Genomic DNA, 18,053 nt, shown 5'->3' on the forward strand with positions numbered 1-18,053 from the left:
ATCTTCTGTCTGTCTGTCTGTCACTCACATACAGAATCAGCTCATCTCGCTGACCCGCTGTAGTTTAACAGGAGGCACAGAACATTGAATTCATGTGTATTCTTTAAAAGTTTGTCCCAAACCTCGTTAGTTCTACATTCACATATTGGATCTGTTCATTTTTTACAAAAAGACTTAACTCACAGAAAATAATAATAATCAGCCAAAGAGCAGCTACATTTAATTTCTTCATCTGTTTCACTGATGTGGAATAAAGCCACAGCTCAACACACGAAGTACAAGGAACAGTAAAACACTGATAGTGTAAAATAATTAACATCATCTCAGGATCCAATGATCATTTTATTTAAATGAGGACATTTTTTTATTTGGTACCAGCTTTCACTTTCATAAGAGGTTATTGTATTTCTGTGATCCCACGTCCCAGTGAGAGTTGATGGTGTATGATGGTGGATGGTGTGTGTATATCTATGATAGATAGATATATCTATGGTTTATATATCTATGATAGATAGACATATCTATGGTTTCCCGTGTGTTTTGCTTCGTGTGAAAACTCGAGCGGAACCAAAAACAAACCGAGGAGTTTTCGGGACTTTACGGTGTGACGCACTTCCGATGCACTTCCTTTAGAGTCCGGCGGCAGAATCACCGAAGTGGATCCTCCAGAATGAGAGGAGAGGTGTTCTGACCCGGTTCCGTCCTCAGCCGCTCGGCTCCCAGCAGCACCAGTCACTTCTCACTGGTTCGGACAAACCAGTTGATGGGTTCATTTCAGTTCCTCATCACTAATGGATCCAGGTTAGAATCGTAGAAACGTTAGCTCGTTAGCTCGCTAGCTCCTCTGTGCTGGTTGTTATCTCCGGCTGCTCCCAGGAATCTGCCCCCGGTGCCGGGTGACATGAGACCGGGTGCGACGCGCCTTTAGAGCCGGGGCCAGGTGAACCACTGGAGGCCATGGACGAGCCGGTACCCACCAGCCCCTGCTCGTCGGAGCCGGACAGTCCCGGAGGACTGAACCGAGGATGTCTGCTCGACCCGGCGGACCTGCTGTACCACGAGCTGTCCGTCATCGTCCCGGAGACCCCGAGGTAACACGGCCCTGCCGCCGCAGGAAGCTCCGCGGCTGCTCGGGAGGAACCTGACGGTCACACCGGTTCAGATCATTCCCAACATGGTTCAAGAATAAACTGGAATTGGATTAGACAAACTATTCGTAAACAAAGGAAGAAGATGAAACCAAATCGAAATATTAATTTGATGTCAATTAAAGTTATTATTTAAAATGTATATGAAGTATTTTTCTGATCCAACATTGTAAACTGGTTAAGATCAGTGCTTTGCCAGTGAGTGGCATGCACTTCACCATGAGTACACTTATTACTGTCAGACCAGTTTAAACCCCGCCCACAGTCACGACATCATAGAATCAATCACTATATGACAGGGTCCATTTTATGGTTATTCCAAAAATGATATGAATCACCAGAAGCAAAAGAGTCCCAGGACCAGTCTGCTGGGTCTGCTGGGTCTGAAAAGAGAAGTAGAGCTCGTTGACTCAGAGGAAGTGATGAAGTGAAAAGGGAAAGAAGTTATATAACTTTGAAGTTTTATTTTTGGGGCTTGTTATTGCCTTTAATGGATAGGATTGAGAGTAAGCTGGGGTGGGGGGGGGTTGCCTCGTTGGGGCAGCGGCTCGACCACGTGAGCCCCACTGAGCTTGAACCTGTGACGTCGCTCATCAGTCGGTTACAAGGCCGATTGCTTTGCTTTGTGAAAAGGATGTTTTTTTTAACTCCACTGGGTAATGTCCCATCGGCCCCCACAGTGACTGGTCCCTGCCCCCCCCCCCCCCCCGGCCTGCGTTGGCCCGGCTCGGTGTTCAAGTGTCTAATTGTGTTTGTTGGTTCAGTCCACAGCTCGGCAAACGGAGAAGACGTGGGCCAATCACAGAGGAACGTTTCAGTCCTGTAAGTCCCAGCTGCTCTACAGTCATGACAGATGTTCCTGTGTGTGTATTGGCTTGATGCAGATGTTGAGTGCTGTGGGTTTCTGTCCTCAGCTGGCGGGGGGGGGCTCGTGGGGACGACCAGAACCATCGCTCAGCAGTGAACAAGGGTCCAAACGCAGGCGGCTGGCAGCAGCCATGGGAAACCGGAGGGTTCTGTTTGTTCCTGCTTCATCTCTGAGAGCTATTCCACCGGGCAACCCGCTGTCGACTGCACCCTGTTTCTCCTCATCTTCATCCTCATCTTCAACTTCATCGTCATCTTCATCGTCATCGTCATCGTCGTCCTCCTTCCTCGCCCCAGCATTAGAGGAGGGTGAGGTGTCTTTGACGGTGCCAGGCTCCCCAGGAGAAGTCAGAACTGGTTCTCTCAGCCAGTTGAGGAGGAGGAGCGTGACTCCGGCTCCCTCGTCCTCCTCCTCGTCCTCCTCCTCCTCGCTGCCGGCCTCTGACTCTCTGTCCTTCCTGACGGCAGAGGAGAGGAGATGGCTGAACGGAGGAACCACTCCAGCAGGTGCGACACAGGGTAGAGATCTGGATCTCACACAAAAGGTTTTTTACACATCATCACTGGCACCAACCAGGAGGAACTCCCTGTGAGAAATGATTTTGTCAAGTAAACATTGAACAACTTTTCAGTCATCAATTAATCGAATCTGAAAACATGAGACACATGATCTGATTCAATGTGACTCATCACCTCTGATGTCATCCAGACCAAACCCCCAGAAACCAGAGTGAGCAGAACCTCATGTAGAGTCTGGGTGTTTCTAAGTTTCCTTCAGCATCCCAATGATCCAGTGAAAGTGTCTGTACATCAGAGTTCACTGCAAACAGGAGCTGATCAACAGGACACAACTGACTTCAAGATTATACTTATATACATATATTTGTCTTTGGTTACTTGGCTCTAGAAGTTATGAGACTATTAAACACAACATAGTTAAACATTCAGTGCACACTCAGTTCACCTGCCTCACACAAGACATGCACAGCCAGGACATTGTGGCTAAAGTGGACGGAACAATCTGTGTTCATGGTCATTGGTCGTTTGTTCTTCAGCAGTGGAGGAGATCATCATCAGTGACGATGACGAGGGCATGGTGCGCGCGGTGCAGCTGGAGGAAGATGAGTCGTTTGCACAGAGCCTGCAGGTAGGAGGCTTCACCTGCGGCTGGTCAGCTGCAGAGTGGGCGGAGTGAAACCATTTACCTTTGTTCATTCAGGCCCAGTTCGACCGAGAGGAGGTGCACAGCAGACACCAGCACCACCAGCACCACCAGCAGAGCCACCACAGGGTGAGACTCCGTTCATATTTCAAATTAAATGGAATGAGCCTGGTGTATGTTATTACTCTGTGCCAACACACACACTGTAGTTCAGTCAGGTACACACACAAACACACACATGAATAAATACATTAAAAAAAGGTTTTGGTTAGTTTCAGAAAAAGCTTGACTTCAGTAAAAAGCACCAACGGCGAAAAGTAGAAAACTCATTTTAATTTGAAAACGGGGTCAGAAACACTTGTAATTGATTCTCCGTGTTTCTTGTGGAAGGGGTCATGTGATAAGAGCCTGACGAATCAGTGAAGGCTCAGTTTGCTCTGACACACGGAGCCCTAACGGGCCGAGCAGCTTCTGCAGCAGAGACACGAAGTCGTGTGGATGAAGTCGTGGGGTTTGTCATCGCTCCTGTAAAGTTATGATTTATTCTCCGCAGTTTTATTCCCACATGGAGCCCAGCTGGATGTCCCATGTGCTGGCTGCAGTGACCCCCCCTGCTGGCTTCGAAGAAGGTACGAGGACAGAACTGAGAGCATCTTGTGCTCACTGTTTGATTTGAGCCGTGTTGGTTTATGAACGCAGGGTTAGGGTTCGAATCCCGTGGTAACAGCAGTGAAGTGTGGTATCAGGGACATTGTAAAGTTCTCACTCTACAGACAGAAATAATAACTTGTTAATTTTCAGAACTTCCTCAGCCTTTGTGTTTCTAGTGTTTGTTTAGCTGTAGTGATCTTTTTTTTATTTTTTACGCTGCTTAACTTAGGTTAACTGAAACTGTGGTTTGTTTCCAGGTGTGATGGGTCAGCAGAGAGGACGGGGGCGGAGCCGAGGGAGGAACGCCATGCCCGAGGACCCTCAGGGAAACGACTACGAGGTGAGGAAGACCACCGCCGTGAAGAGAGGCGTGCTGGAGAACACACAGCGCCCCCTCTGGCCGCCTGTGAACATCACCTGACCCGTTCTGTGTGCTCTTCCTTCAGGCTCTCCTGGCGTTCGAGGAACGTCAAGGTGCCGTTGTGTCGAACAAGTTGACGCGAAGGCAAATCCAGAGATTTCCCACCAAAACCTTCCAGTCGGCCTTCAGCGCTGGGAACACCACGTGAGTCCAGCGTGTGGTCGGACCTCGGCCGTTCTTCTGATCCTGCTTCTTAGTCTCACTCGTGTTTTCTCCCCGGGTCCATCAGGTGCCAGATCTGTTTCTGTGAATACACCGAGCGGGAGAAGCTGAGGATGCTGCCGTGTTTCCATGACTATCACGTCCAGTGTATCGACCGGTGGTTGAAGGTAACGCTCACGATCCCAGTTCAAGATCCCAGTTCAAACCACCGCTCTCTCGTTCCACTGGTTCATTCTGTTTAGAAAACACACATTTAGTTAGTGGAAACTGAAACGGGTCGGGTCGAGGGCAGATGTGTTTTCTAGACGGGTCACTGTCTCCTCCCCCCCACAGGATAACACCACCTGTCCCATCTGCAGAGTGAACCTGGCTGATGCTGACTGCTCCGCCCCCCCGACCCTCTGAAGGCCGGGCTCATGGTCACCTCCTGCCTCTACCAGTGACTTGAAGACCTGAGTGTCACTGTAGCTTGTGTCTGATGGAGGACGACTCGTCAACTTGTCTTTTTTACACTTTTATTTAAATGTTTTATGTCATTGCTGATTTTACAGGAATAAAACGATAAAACCTCGAAGCTGCTGTTTTATTCCTGAAACAGATTTCAGATGTTTTCTCTTTGAGACCTGATCTTGAGCCGGTCTACTCCTCGTAGTAGCGTTTCTTCATGGCTCTGTATTTCCTCAGGTAGTACAGCGCCTCCAGCTCTCGGGCCACGTACTCCCCTCGGGCGATCATCTCCTGGATCTGCGCCGGGTCCTGGACCCCCTTGTTCTTGGTGAACGCAGATCTCAGCCGGTCTCTGAAGTAGTCGCCTCCTTTGGGATACTCCCGGCCGAGGTAGAGGAGCTAAGGACAGGTTTAGACTTTTTAATAAAACACACTTTGCCTCATTTATAAATACAATTAAACACTTTGAGAAATTTTGCTCAATGATTCGATGGTCTTAGCCGACGGACACCAGTCTCCACTTCGAGATCAAACATCTCAGAAGAACGCTTCCATCTCGTGACGTCATGAGTCAGAGCAGGAAAGAATCCCACTCATCATGTTTCATGTTGTGAGACGAACTGAAACCAGAACCTCGGACCAGAACCACTTTGACCCACCTTCAGTTTGATCTGCAGGTTCCTGATAACCCGTTGTATCATTAAGTCCTGATCCAAAGTCACTGATCTCAGACTGCAGCAGGACACACCTCCACAGACAAGAGTTTCTATATGTTTCCATCTGTTTGATCACTGAGGATTCGAACCAGCAACCAGCTGCTGAAGATCGAGTACTCACGTTTTTATAGAGTCGAACCACTTCAGCCCTCAGTGGGTTGGCCATGGTCCCGAGGGTGAGAGCGGAAACAGTCCGGTGCTCTGGTTCCACCCTCGCTCATCAACTCGACCTGTTGAAGGGAACATGTGTCGGAACCAATCAGAACCAGGTGACCTCTGATCACGTGTCGTCACGAGGTGAACCGGACCCTGGATCTCTATCACCAACAACATTAAACTTTCATCAACAACAACAACAGGATTCAATCATCATCGTGTTCTGGTTCGTTGGTCAGTTCCCGTGCTTCACGTGATTGGTCCTGATAGAGGAACACAAGGAATCAAACGTGTGAACAGTCAGTCCAGCGGAGTGCCCACCCGGTTCTCACCTGCGACCTGTCTGTTCGGCTGGTGGAGCTTCTCGTTAGCTTCACGTTAGCTTCACGTTAGCTATGGTTAGCTTCGCGTTAGCTTCACGTTAGCTCAGTAACAACTTTACGTCTCACGGCTGTTCGTGACGTCACAGTAAACTTTGACTCGACCTTGTTGTTTTTAAACAGGTGCTAACACACACACGTAAACACACACACGTAAACACAACAACGCACACACGCGCGTGTCTCTCTAGTTATGAGGAAACTCACTGACATAATACATTCCCTAACTCTAACTCTAAGTGGACCAGACAAAATGTCCTCATTATGATGGTATGGAACCTAAATGGACCTCTTTACTATACATACCCCCCCCCCCCCCCCCCCACGCACACATACTTTTTGTCCCTCCTGCGGCACCGTAGTGGCGGTTTCTTGTTTCTCGACTTCTCTGTTACTTTTTCCCACCCGAGTTGGAAGAAGGCCCGCCCCACCATTCCTCTGATTGGTCAGATTAAGACAGGGAGCCTGATCATTGGTTGGGCACACGAGTCTTGTCCAGTCTAGGCCAATCAGAGACAGGGTAGGGGCGGGTCCTCCCCCACCTCGGGTATGAAGAATGAGCGCCAGAGGAAAACAAACCGCTGGGAGCCTGTAGGAGCTTCAGTCTCTTTCTAGAGCTTCGGTCTCTTTTCTGGATATTCAGTCTCTTTCCGGTGAGTCAGAAGTTTGAACTGACAGGAAGATCCACCGGAACTTTCCGCTTGTTTCATGTTGTTGGAGTCTTTTACGTGTGTTCGCTAACTTATCACCCGGAGTGTTTCTGTGGGAGCTAACGCTAGCTAAACTAACCAATAAGTGAACTGGTGACTGAACTGGTTAGTTAGCGCTCCCTCACCAGTCAGCTGGTCACCGAACTAGTGAGCTGGTTAGAACCTTTGGACCGGTTCAGAAACTTTGTGCTGTAACTTTATTTTTAAATGATTTTCAAACACATTCATCTGACAGCTGAACTTACCGGATACTTTGAACTAAAGTTTTTAAACTGAAAGTGTAAAGTAACAGGACATCAGTCCGTAAACCAGTAACTAACCAGTGAGCTCGGTAGTTAATAGGTCAATACCTGTAGTTATGTTCTTCAAGTGTTATTTCCACGTTACTAACAACACTCAAGTAAAGGTTTCTCACACACACACACCCTCAGTAGTGAGTTATAGTGATACCTCCTCACAGCCCTGATGTTTCATGAGTATTGTCTTGTTCCCATCATGGACCATGAAGTGTCCTGTCATGGAGGAGATGAGCCGCCTGGTGTCCACAGGAGACTGTGTGAGGATCTGGGATGCGGGTTCCATGGCGCCGCTGGAGCAGTTCAACCCTCACAGCACCGGCCACCCGGTGGCCCAGGCCTTCTGGGGCTCCAACAGTATCCTGATGGACCATGTGTCTGTAGACAGTCAATAGTTTGAACTCTACACATCACATCTGTTTAAATGACTGCTCCGGCCCTTATTGATTCATTATTGTCTTGATGGATTCTTTGCTCCATTATGTGTCCTCACTACTCACTAAAGCGCAGAGTGATGTCAGCAAAGTGAATCATGAAGTCCTAGAGATTCCCGACCCCAATGAATCCACAGACAGAACGACTGACGCAGGGGCACTGACCAGCAAACGGGAGACGAGGGAAATCTCAGCAGGTTAATTCGACCAATCAGTGACGGAGGAGAGCAGCTCCAGTCAACTGGCTGAACTCTCACAAGCTCAAATTTAGTTTTTAGAATAGCTCAAACAATAAATTGACATTATTCAAAGCTATGTTTATGAACTGAGAACTAGAAGAGCAGTTCTGTCAACAGAAGCTCGATCATACTCGAATAATGTTTTTTCTTTTGCAAGATGAACAGAAGTGAAGTGAGAGATTGTAAAAGTGAAATAATGATGTTTATTGATGAAGACGTTCAGGCTGAGGAGAGTCACTGCATTAAGAGATAAAGAGGCCTTGACCCAGTTCTCTCAGACCATTACCTGGTCACTTCCAGCAGCAGCGGAGACAAACTTGTGGTTTCCAGCCTCAAGTCGACTCCGGTGCCACTGGTGGAACTGGGAGAGGGGGTGAGTGCACAGCTGCAGCTTGGTTGTTTCTGTGGTGACAGTGTGATCTTATGATTTTCACTCACAAAATCTCTGTTCACTGTGACATTCAGAAAAAGCAGACCCGTGTGTGTCTGAGCTCCTCGTCTCAGTTCCTGGTGAGTGGAGGTCTGGATCACTGCGTCCACCTGTGGGACCTGAAGACCAAGAGACTGCACCGCTCCCTCAAGGTGAGACTTCACCCAAGAGCCTCACTCACTCAGACACACACAGTGAGATCAGAGCTTGTGCACGTGGAGCAGCCGCTCAGTGACTCTGTAGAAGTGAAACACAGAGTTCCTCTGGTCTCAGCTGCTCTGGGATCAGATCAGAAGCTGCGGCTGGTTTGTACCGAGCTGGAGTTTCTGTGTCCTCCTCCACTCGGCTCTCACTGGAACTAACACTCACTCATCAGGTTTGAGTTTGAGTTTATTTTATTTTTCGATCTTAATTACTATCATTTAGACTTGTCATCAATAAAAAAACTAAACTACCCAAAAAGCCTTTAACAGGAACAACATAGAAACCTCAGAGAGTCAGAGTGAGGCTCCCTCTCCCAGACAGAAGTGAAACAGAACAACAACATCACAATATTTACAACCTTGAAGAGAAAGACAGTGTCGAACATGCATGGAGAAGTGTGTCAGTGTTTGAATTGTTTATACCAAGAAAAGCTCTGAGCGAGATGAGGGTCACTCTCTGTCTCCTCCCTCAGGACCACAGAGAAGAGGTGACCTGTGTGTCCTTCAACTCCAACGACAGCTTCATCGCCTCCGGCTCCACCAGTGGAGATCTGGTCCTCCACAGTCTCACCACCAACCAGTCCAGCAAAGCCTTCGGCCACGGCAGCAACCAGGTTAGACTGTGACTCACTGTGCTGCTACTGGTTCTGAACCATGTAAACCCTCTGACCCTGATAACCTCCCAGCACCATCACAGCCATGAAGAATAACAACTGAAATCCCATTTTCACTCTCATATTATTCATTATTATTTATTCTTGAATCAAGGTCATATATTATCTTGCATCAGGTCCTACTCACAGTCGGGTACGGTACACTTTGTTTACCATCTACAAACTTTAAGTCAGTTTATCATTTTATTTCTCATTTATTCTCTAATAAGTGTTCATGGGGCATCAAGTCCCTAAACGTAACTTTTAAGTTATGATGACTATCGATAACAACTCCAGGAAATCCTTCAGCCAATCCTGTATGTTGTAGAAATCCGGTTTAGGATCTTTCCAAGTGCTGAGTGTTGTCCTCTCTGAAGAGACGAAGGCGAGAGCAACGTTACATCGTATGGTTCCTGAAGTTTTCTTGTTTTCCTGATTCTGTTAAAGAAAATCTTTTCCATTGTTCGGTTTGTACATATTTGTAAGAGAAGTCATTTTAATTCTTAAGCCCAGTTTTTTTTAAACGTCAACTCGCTGCTGCTGTGTTCGTATCTCTCCTCCAGCCCATCCATGACCTGAAGCTCTCCCTGCTGAAGCGCTCCCTGCTGGGCAGTGTGTCGGACAGTGGCAGCGTGGTCCTGTGGGACTCCAACACCCAGAAGGAGCTCCATGGTTTCGACTGCGCCCACAAGGCCCCGGGCACGGGCCTGGCCTTCTCACCGGCCAGCGAGCTGCTGGTGGTCAGCGTCGGGCTGGACAAGAAGATCGTCTGCTACGACACCGCCAGCAGAATGTAAGACCAAACACTCCATGACTGTGTGTTTGTTAACTAAATTAAAGCGTTAACTCCACAAATTAATCATTCTGCAATAACGTGTTAATATATATATACGTGACACATTTTAAAAGGTTTTTAAATCCTGTTCCTGTGCAGCGTGCTCAGGTCGATCCGGGTGGACAGTCCTCTGACCTCGGTGGACTTCACTCCAGACGGGACCGGTCTGGTGGTCGGATCCACTCAGGGGAAGATCTACCAGTACGACCTGAGGAACTCCAGCACCCCCACCAGGATCACCGGTGCACATAAAACCTCCGTCACGTGTCTCCGCTTCCAGAGCAACACCAGCAGACACAAGGTAGCAGCAGCCGAGCCATGAGATCATTCATCACCAGAGACTCTGTTGAAAGTCACTTGAAAACAGCAGATGTGCAGATGCTGCAGCTTGAGCTGTAAGAAGGTTCAGACTTGATGAAAACAACTCAAAGTCCTTTCTTCCTCGTTAACGTTTGTCTGTGTGAATCCTGTGTCACAGTTCTCTGTGAACCAGTGAATCTCCAACATCTAATCTAGAGCTGAAGTACATTTTCAGAATCAATAAATCAACTTTTTGTTAGACTGATATTTGGTTCGCTGTATTAATAAGATTCAAAACTTTTAGAACCTGGTTGAGGAGTTTTGATGAAGGCTACACCGATCTGTTCCAGTGTTAAAACTCATCACTGGTTACACATGGCCTCCTCACACTCAATGGTTTCCAGCCTCTAAGACAGATACTTCCTGTTTACACCACATGACCAGTTTGTGAATGGTCATGTGACTTGTGTTCACAGGTGTGTCAGTGTGGACATGTGTTCTTTTAACAGTCAAAACTAAAACCACTCGTTTTCCCTCTCTCTCATTTGTTTAATTGCTCCCTCCCCCCCCCTCCCTCTCCCTCCCCCTCCCTCAGTCCAGTAAACTGGGCCCCACCAAGATTTCCAGTACGAAAAGATCCTCAACCAGAGTTTCCAGCAGTCAGCCAGACCCCGCCCCTTACCCAGGCCCCACCCCCCACAGACAGGTGACAAGTACAGGTCAGTGCGTCTCATTGGTCCATGACAGGATATTTTATTAAACTTGCATGACATGACATCATGGTAAATTTGAATGCACAGTAATCGCTCATGATGTGTGTGTTTTAAAAGTGACACACCCCAATAGGTAAAGTAACGTGATGGTTGTTACTTGGTTTTATCTGATATTTATTATTTGACGACAAATATGCGACTTCTCACAGAGATGTTTGGCAGCTTGGTTCGGGTACCGGCAACAGGTGAAGGCTTATTCTTGTGGGTCAGGTGATGTGGGGCAGGGAAATGAAAACCTTGACCCACGAATGAGAAGTGAGCTCCTTGTTGTGTCCAGCAGGGGGCGCTGACGCAGACGTGATGTTCCGGGAAGCTGAGGGTCATCAGGGGACAGAGCCGCTTCCAGCTGTGGAGAAGATGAGCAGCGTTGGACGAAACAGTCTGGACGTCTTCTCTCCTGTACGAGACGGTCAGTGTCCATGTGAAGACAGACAGGGACACAGAAGAGTTTACTTCAGACATCAGCATTGAGCGATGGTGTCAGACTGTGTTATATTCAGAGTTGTTCCTAATATTCTGACCACATCAACATCACACACCACCATAAACCTCGTAATAATCATCAGATTGAATTTAAACCTTTCTGAGGGATAGGAAAGTTAATGTTCATAATGAATCTGGACTGAAATGTGTCTGTCTCAGACCTGAGGACTCAGGGGACGACTGGAGAGACGCCGTTTGGACGAACACACGGTACGTCTGTCTGACAGCTGCAGTGAGAGACTGAGGGACACTGCTGCCTCTGGACTAACTGGGATGCTGTCTTTCCACAGTAACCAGTCTGGAGATGTTGTCCAGAGAAGGGGAGGGTCTGCAGGTCGTGGGTCGGGCCAGTCTGGACATCTTCTCCCCCGTCAGAGAAGGTCAGACTTCATTCTCTCTACTGGTTTCTACTGGTTTTAAATGTTCCCATGTTCTGTTCAACACTTTAACAGGAATTTAACCCAGACTGAGAAAAAATATATACATGACACTAATCAGCAGCAGCAGTGAGTGTGTGTCTGCCGTGAAGAAGTAGACTGTCATACAAGGAAGTATGTTAGCTCTGTTGGTGGGGGGGGGGGGGGCAGGGCACAGTCCGCTGCGTGGTTTTGATATTTTTCATTTAACCATACTTTTTTTATAGATAACGAACAATACAGTTTGTTTATTCTGTAAAATTAAAATTAATTTAAGATAAACACTGATTCTTTGCTGAAAATCTGATGGAATGAAATATCAGTGAATCTATGTTTTCTCTCTTGTTGTGGGAATGTTTCAGATTCTTATTCAGGTGCCAGCTCTCATCGTAAAACCCCCCTGGTGGCCACTGCAGGTCGGTGCTACAGCCCACTGTCTGTCTTCCAGACCCCCCCAATCAAAGAAGAAGAGCCAATCACTGCTGCAGCGGATGAACCGTGTGACTCCAGGAAGGTTATGACCTCTTCATCCAACACGTGACTTTGTTGATAAGTTTCTCTGTTCCACTTTGTATTTTCTGGATAAGGGGGGGCACAGCCTTGGACTCGCAGACTCTCGGGTGTTTACAATATAATCTATAATCAATGAGTAATTATTATATAATTATTCTAGTGTCATTGACCCAAAGCTCTAATTCAACAACAGTTTCATTCTCGATGCTAAAAACAGTTTTTGATTGACAGTCTGAAGAGGCCAGCAGCTGCAGTCTGGAGGGGGAGGTCCAGAGCCCGCCTCCAGACGCCCAGCGGACCAATCCCGGCCACCCGGCCCCGCCCTTCTTCACACCAGAGCCCAGCCTCCGCAGAGCCAATGGTGTTCAGGCTCAGCTGAGCTACGACTCACCTGTCCACGAAGCTCCGCCCACTACAGCCGCAGGTGGGCAGGATAACGACAGGGGCGGGGTTTGATTAATTAGTAAACACAACAACCACCTGCTGCCTGGCTCCGCTAGACTTAATATAATTAATTATTAAATGTTCGGTGCTCGGGCCCTAACTAAACATATTGAACTTAAATGAAGAAATTAAACCAAATTTGAATATGAAATAAATGTTACATTTTTAATATTAATGATTGATGAAGGCAGATTTCATGTTAAAAAAACAGAATCATGAAAACAATATCCCACGATGAGACAGAGACCACCAGCAGGGGGCGTCTGTTCCCAGAGACTCTGGAGAACAGATGAACCTGAGGAGTCACCTGACTTGTACATGAAAAGAAAAACCACAGTCAAAGAGTTTTAATGATGAAGTGATGAAGATGATGTGATTACTTGTGGTTGTTGTGAATCCTCAGGTCCTGCTCTCTCTGCCGCTGCGTCCGCCTCGCTCTCCCAGAACATCGCTGAGGTGGTCGGACAGGGAGGAGCTGCTCCTCTCTCCTCCCTCCAGATCCACTTCATCCAGAACATGATCCATGAAACCCTGGAGGACTTCAGGTCTGTCCCCCCACAGCGTCCACACTACCCTGAAGCTTTAGTGCCACTAAACCTGAGAAGTGTTAACGCTGTTTAACTCCCGGGCTGCGTTTTAAAGCTGCTGAACACCAAAGGGTAATAGGAGTGATTTCAGACAGGATCTGGTCCTTCTGACCATCACCAGGGCGTCCCTGACTGGAGGTCAGTCGGTGCCGGCTGTCCTCCAAAACAATCCTGAAGTGGGAGGGGTTTATAAACTGATCCTAATGCTTCCGACCGAGTCGGAGCCTCCTGGATCTCGAGTATCGGCTCTGACAGAAACCGGCAGCAGCCACTGAGGGCGAGCTGACAATCCACGGGCAAATCAGTCTTCGTAGAACAGAGCAGCAGGATTTGTGTTTATCAGGAAACTTCAGGTTTAATTCAGAGCTCTCAGTCCTACGCTGCTCGACCACCACGGTGACGTCTGCTGAGCTGCTCCTCCTGAGATCAGAGCTCAAGCTGTGTAAAAGCTCCGCCCAACTACTTTCCTTCACCCACTGACTCTGATGTACTGGGAGCGGGGGAGAGCCCTCGTGCTTTCATACTTTGATCCTTTAAGTAGCTTATCCTGTGAAATGAAGTATGGATTTGGGGTTAAGATAGTTTACAGATTTACTCTGTGACTCCTGTGGACAGACATGTAGCCTCAGGGTCGGTGGAGGCCTGAAGAGTTTCTTCCTCTGTCGATAAATAAATGTGACGGAGGAAAAAGAAACGTCTGAAGCTGATGATCCTAAAGTTTTGTCTCCTTGTCTTCAGGGACACCTGTCACAGAGACGTGGTCAACCTTCAGGTGGAGATGGTCCGACAGTTTTACATCCAGCTGGTACGAACCATCACTGACGTTTCATCGCTCACCGGCTTTAGCCTCATCTGCTCACTCCTGCAGCTTTTCCTACTACAGTAGAACTGATTCCATACATTTGAATTGGGATCCTTCTCCAGTGAGAATCTAATCTAATATCTTCAGTTTGGGGTAATTGTGGAATCTGAAATATCATAGATAACTATCGACATAGTGGTGAGTAGATGATGAGTGAATTCTAATTTTTCAGTGAAATATCCCTTTTAATAAACACAATTCTATATCATACAAAACTAAAATACATAAATACATTCAAGGTGAGAAGTCAACCATGGAGTCCTCTTCAGTGTGAACACGTCATGTTTGTTTCAGAACGAAATCCACGGTCTGATCGAGAAGTATTCAGTGAACGAGTCTCTGGTGGAGGAGATCGAGAAGCTGAGGGAGGAGAACCGCCGACTGAAGACCAACTACTGAGGCCTCGTCCCACACTGCCCCCCCCAGCAGGGGTCTGAGGACAAAGACATGGAGTCTTTGTTTCTTCATCACTGACTCTGAGCTGTCACATGGCTGGAACAGCGCCTCCTGCTGCTGAGGAGGACGCAGCCTCACACATGAGAGATGTTCTGTAGTTTGGGACTGAATCCTTGAACTGAACTGAGAAACATCGATATATGAAACTGTAAATTAACGATTTGCTATTGTGATGAAAACATAAAAATATATTTCCACAGACAATAGAGCTGATAACATGTTCAGTGGTTTTCACCTGAAGACGAACACGTGTTCACATCGACGTCGGCTCGAGTTTGTATCTCAAGAATAAAATAGACGAAAATAAAACCTGAAACTGACTCTGTTGATCTTTGATTATTCTTATTGATTTCTACATATTGATCAATAAACACTGATCACTACAGACTGATCATTTCAATTATGCCAAAATGTATGTTTACATTTGGTTTGAAAATGTTCTTTTAAATTAAATATCGTTAAATCTGTATTTATTTTTTGTTTTCAGTACTCGGTTACTTTTGTTTCCTCATTTCACTTTTCAGCTTGAACTTTTAATCATCTTATACTGAAAACATCTGTCGTGTTAATAATGATTAGCACACGCTGACTTTGTCTGTGTTGTTCTGCTGACTCGACTCTTTTCACTGCAGATTAACTTATTCTTCATTTTAGTGTTCTGATCTTATTTGACTGTTTTGTGTTTCACTGGATCTATCATTGTTCATCCATCATCTATCAATCTATCCATCATCAATCTATCAATCTATCGTCCATCATTCATCATCTATCAATCTATCATCTATCCATAATCCATTTATCGTCCATCATCCATCCATAATAATATTAGTGATTCATGCTGTGGTTCTTCCTTCAACCAGAGCGTGGCAGTGTTTTACCATCGCTGGTCCTCGTCCACCAGAAGTGAGGCACCGGAAGAAGAAGTCTCCCGCCCCCTGCTGAGCTTTTTAAACCAGCGCGGGACTCTGCTCCTCTCACTTCCTGTTGGTTCTGTTGTCTGATCAGTTCTGTGTCTTCAGTCTTGATCTTCATCAGATCTTCATCAGATCTTCATCAGATAAACTGACCACTGAGCTCAGTTTAGTTGGTGAACCCTCTTCTTCCTCTTCATCTTCCTCTTCCTCGGTCTCAGTCTCGACGCGGACGGAACATGGTGCGGACTAAAGCGGACAGTGTCCCCGGCTCCTACAGGAAAGGTACAGTGTCTCCTGTGTGACATGAATGTGAGTGACGAGCTGGAGGAAAGTTCTGGACGCGTCTTCTCCCCGTCTTCATCGACCGAACCTGGTTTGAAATGAATATCATCGTGAGAACAGGAAACTGGACCTCGACCGTCAGTCTCCCGCCAAGCGGAGCCGGTCCCGAGGTCCAGTTTCCTGCTCCGTCAAACTGGTTCTGTGAGGTTTCATCTCGTGATAAATTCATTTCACTGAACTTCATCTGGAAATTTACTCTTTTCTGCACTGGCGCCAGTTTTTAGCGCCACGGTGCGGCGTCATGCGGACTTTGCACGACACCTCGTTGAAAAATGACATCATTAAATATGATCTCGCTTCTCGTTGAAAGTAAAAGTGAGACCGGAAGCGATGAATGCGATAGAACTCATCTACATGGTCCCGCGGAGCCTTCGGCTGAACACAGATCCGCTATTCAACCCTCCGCTCGATAAAAAGGGAGATTTAACATCTCAACGAATCTTCCTACATTGATATTGATTGTTTGCTGTTGGTGACGTCATCTCGCCCCCCAGCTCCCCCCCCCTGCCGTCAGGCTTCATAAGATCTATTATTCATATCTTTGCTGGTTCGGTTCCTCTGGTTTTCAGCTGTTGCAGCTCAAGCTCCGAGGAAGTCTCTGGGTTCCAGTTCGGCCAACGCATCGGCCTGCAGCAGCCAGTCGTCCACCCCAGGTCAGTGTGTCCTCTCTGTCCTCTCTGTCCTGTCTGTCCCTCTCCACCAGACCACGCAGCTGACCTCATGATGTTCTTTCATTCAAAGCTAAGGGCAAATATGCCGGTGGGAACGCAGTGTGTCCTCGCCCCACTCCGACCTGGCAGAAGGGCATCGGGGACTTCTTCGGCGGGCCCCCCCGGAAGCCCGAGAAGGAGAACCAGAGGCCCCAGGAGACCGAGGACGACGAGGAGGCCGGAGGCAGCGGGATGTCAAAGGCCACCAGGAAGTATGTTTCTTATCAGGTGGCGTTGTTGATTAACTGCAGCTCTGAGGTCTGGTCCCGGAGCCGTGGGTTGAGTTTTACCTGAGATAAAAACACTCAGAGTTTGATTCCTTCAGACGATGAATAAACCTGATCAGGAGCCCGAGGCTCGGCTGCTTCCAACCACAGGAGAACCTCCCATCTTCTATCATTCAGGAGAAATGACCAACAACAGCTCAACGTTTTTTAGAAAAGTCTATAAATGTATAAATTAGTTTTATCCTCCAAGTGGAAACTTGATTCATAACTGCGACTTACATGAATGTGTATTATTCAGCAGTAACACCTCAGTACGGTTTGGGCTCCTCCTCACAAACCACAGCAGTCTGGACCAGTTCACGTGGTTTGTATCTCCAGTGCGTTGTCTCATGTTTTCTTCTGAGACACCAGTGAAGAACTGTTCTACCCCGTCGAGCTGTTTCCTCTGGAGGATTTTCTGTGTTAAATTAGACCTCAGCTCATTAAACCTGTGCTGGTCTAGATTGCTGTCACGTCTCAGGCATGTTATTAATCCCAGCGCTGCTTTTAGTTTACACTTAACGTGTTTGTAGGAAAGCTGAGGCACGTCCAACACAGTTTCATTATTCACGCAGTCTGACTCTCCTCCTGACAAACTTTTATTTAAACAACTGTTTGTCTATTGAACTCTGTTGTGTTACACGAGCGTTCCAACTACAGCAGCTGAGAAGGTCGTCGGGCTGAGAGGAGGAGAAGGAGCGTCTGAGGAGAGAGATTCTGAACGTTAGAGCATGAAAACATTTCACAGTAACAGCACTAACTCAAATGATGAAGATGAACAGAATGTTTCTCCTTTTAAAAAAAAGATGACACTGAAACGGTTGATCGTTATGAATTTACCAGAAATCCCCTGTAGCCATGTTGTGTAGGAGCTCCTGTGAAGTGTGACTGAGTGTTTTGTTGTGCAGGTCCAGGCCGCTGCCCGCTGACGATGAGGAGGATGAAGCCTGAGACGATGAAGGAACCTCTGCTGCCTCTGTTCAGGCTCGCAGGCCTTTAAATGTACATCTGTATATACTTTTCTGCTGAATTCCCTTTAAATAGGTCATTAAACACTTTTTATGTTTTTAACCTGCT

The 18,053-nt window shown here is 47.2% G+C and overlaps 4 protein-coding genes across 8 annotated transcripts; 3 read left to right on the plus strand and 1 right to left on the minus strand.

Moving 5' to 3' along the window:
* Nucleotides 1-600: 600 nt before the first annotated feature.
* si:ch211-59o9.10 (uncharacterized protein LOC561841 homolog) lies at nucleotides 601-4,985 on the plus strand. 3 transcript variants are annotated; one of them, XM_062389157.1, is made up of 10 exons: nucleotides 601-1,091; nucleotides 1,913-1,970; nucleotides 2,063-2,534; nucleotides 3,071-3,162; nucleotides 3,235-3,306; nucleotides 3,731-3,806; nucleotides 4,086-4,168; nucleotides 4,275-4,393; nucleotides 4,479-4,578; nucleotides 4,745-4,985. In XM_062389157.1, the coding sequence occupies exons 1-10, from the start codon at nucleotides 958-960 to the stop codon at nucleotides 4,814-4,816; spliced, it is 1,278 nt and encodes a 425-aa protein (XP_062245141.1). In that variant the 5' UTR covers nucleotides 601-957; the 3' UTR covers nucleotides 4,817-4,985. The 3 variants fall into 3 exon arrangements, with proteins under 3 accessions (XP_062245141.1, XP_062245143.1, XP_062245142.1); XM_062389159.1 differs by having other exon boundaries at nucleotides 2,063-2,522; nucleotides 3,074-3,162; XM_062389158.1 differs by having other exon boundaries at nucleotides 602-1,091; nucleotides 2,063-2,522.
* On the minus strand, nucleotides 4,910-6,301 carry lyrm5b (LYR motif containing 5b). Its single transcript, XM_062389214.1, has 3 exons — nucleotides 6,063-6,301; nucleotides 5,696-5,804; nucleotides 4,910-5,257 (listed from the first exon to the last, which is right to left on the minus strand). Exons 2-3 carry the CDS (start codon nucleotides 5,738-5,740, stop codon nucleotides 5,051-5,053), a joined length of 252 nt encoding a protein of 83 aa, XP_062245198.1. The 5' UTR covers nucleotides 5,741-5,804; nucleotides 6,063-6,301; the 3' UTR covers nucleotides 4,910-5,050.
* Nucleotides 5,855-15,060, plus strand: nedd1 (NEDD1 gamma-tubulin ring complex targeting factor). 3 transcript variants are annotated; one of them, XM_062389105.1, is made up of 16 exons: nucleotides 5,855-5,964; nucleotides 7,329-7,473; nucleotides 8,068-8,162; nucleotides 8,255-8,371; nucleotides 8,896-9,036; nucleotides 9,639-9,868; nucleotides 10,010-10,211; nucleotides 10,806-10,929; nucleotides 11,261-11,392; nucleotides 11,626-11,676; nucleotides 11,757-11,846; nucleotides 12,245-12,396; nucleotides 12,627-12,819; nucleotides 13,243-13,384; nucleotides 14,165-14,231; nucleotides 14,583-15,060. In XM_062389105.1, the coding sequence occupies exons 2-16, from the start codon at nucleotides 7,338-7,340 to the stop codon at nucleotides 14,685-14,687; spliced, it is 1,977 nt and encodes a 658-aa protein (XP_062245089.1). In that variant the 5' UTR covers nucleotides 5,855-5,964; nucleotides 7,329-7,337; the 3' UTR covers nucleotides 14,688-15,060. The 3 variants fall into 3 exon arrangements, with proteins under 3 accessions (XP_062245089.1, XP_062245088.1, XP_062245090.1); XM_062389104.1 differs by lacking the exon at nucleotides 5,855-5,964 and adding an exon at nucleotides 6,640-6,763; XM_062389106.1 differs by lacking the exon at nucleotides 5,855-5,964 and adding an exon at nucleotides 6,640-6,763 and having other exon boundaries at nucleotides 11,264-11,392.
* A 647-nt stretch (nucleotides 15,061-15,707) lies between these two features.
* On the plus strand, nucleotides 15,708-18,047 carry pclaf (PCNA clamp associated factor). Its single transcript, XM_062389213.1, has 4 exons — nucleotides 15,708-15,940; nucleotides 16,570-16,653; nucleotides 16,742-16,922; nucleotides 17,885-18,047. The coding sequence occupies exons 1-4, from the start codon at nucleotides 15,895-15,897 to the stop codon at nucleotides 17,925-17,927; spliced, it is 354 nt and encodes a 117-aa protein (XP_062245197.1). The 5' UTR covers nucleotides 15,708-15,894; the 3' UTR covers nucleotides 17,928-18,047.
* The last annotated feature ends 6 nt before the right edge of the window (nucleotides 18,048-18,053 follow it).

Source organism: Platichthys flesus, chromosome 6, assembly GCF_949316205.1.
Source record: "Platichthys flesus chromosome 6, fPlaFle2.1, whole genome shotgun sequence".
NCBI lineage: Eukaryota > Metazoa > Chordata > Actinopteri > Pleuronectiformes > Pleuronectidae > Platichthys > Platichthys flesus.

Bases quoted from the DNA above. Each gene is read 5' to 3' on its own strand.
- pclaf (XM_062389213.1), top strand. From the start codon at position 15,895: ATGGTGCGGACTAAAGCGGACAGTGTCCCCGGCTCCTACAGGAAAG. The intron at 15,941-16,569 runs GTACAGTGTCTC...TCTGGTTTTCAG, and splicing joins CCCCGGCTCCTACAGGAAAG to CTGTTGCAGCTCAAGCTCCG. The intron at 16,654-16,741 runs GTCAGTGTGTCC...TTTCATTCAAAG, and splicing joins CAGCCAGTCGTCCACCCCAG to CTAAGGGCAAATATGCCGGT.
- nedd1 (XM_062389105.1), top strand. From the start codon at position 7,338: ATGGAGGAGATGAGCCGCCTGGTGTCCACAGGAGACTGTGTGAGGATC. The intron at 8,163-8,254 runs GTGAGTGCACAG...TGTGACATTCAG, and splicing joins TGGTGGAACTGGGAGAGGGG to AAAAAGCAGACCCGTGTGTG. The intron at 11,847-12,244 runs GTCAGACTTCAT...GGAATGTTTCAG, and splicing joins CTTCTCCCCCGTCAGAGAAG to ATTCTTATTCAGGTGCCAGC.
- lyrm5b (XM_062389214.1), bottom strand. From the start codon at position 5,740: ATGGCCAACCCACTGAGGGCTGAAGTGGTTCGACTCTATAAAAAC. The intron at 5,258-5,695 runs GTGAGTACTCGA...ACCTGTCCTTAG, and splicing joins TGGTTCGACTCTATAAAAAC to CTCCTCTACCTCGGCCGGGA.
- si:ch211-59o9.10 (XM_062389157.1), top strand. From the start codon at position 958: ATGGACGAGCCGGTACCCACCAGCCCCTGCTCGTCGGAGCCGGACAGT. The intron at 3,163-3,234 runs GTAGGAGGCTTC...TTGTTCATTCAG, and splicing joins CGTTTGCACAGAGCCTGCAG to GCCCAGTTCGACCGAGAGGA. The intron at 4,169-4,274 runs GTGAGGAAGACC...CTCTTCCTTCAG, and splicing joins CTCAGGGAAACGACTACGAG to GCTCTCCTGGCGTTCGAGGA.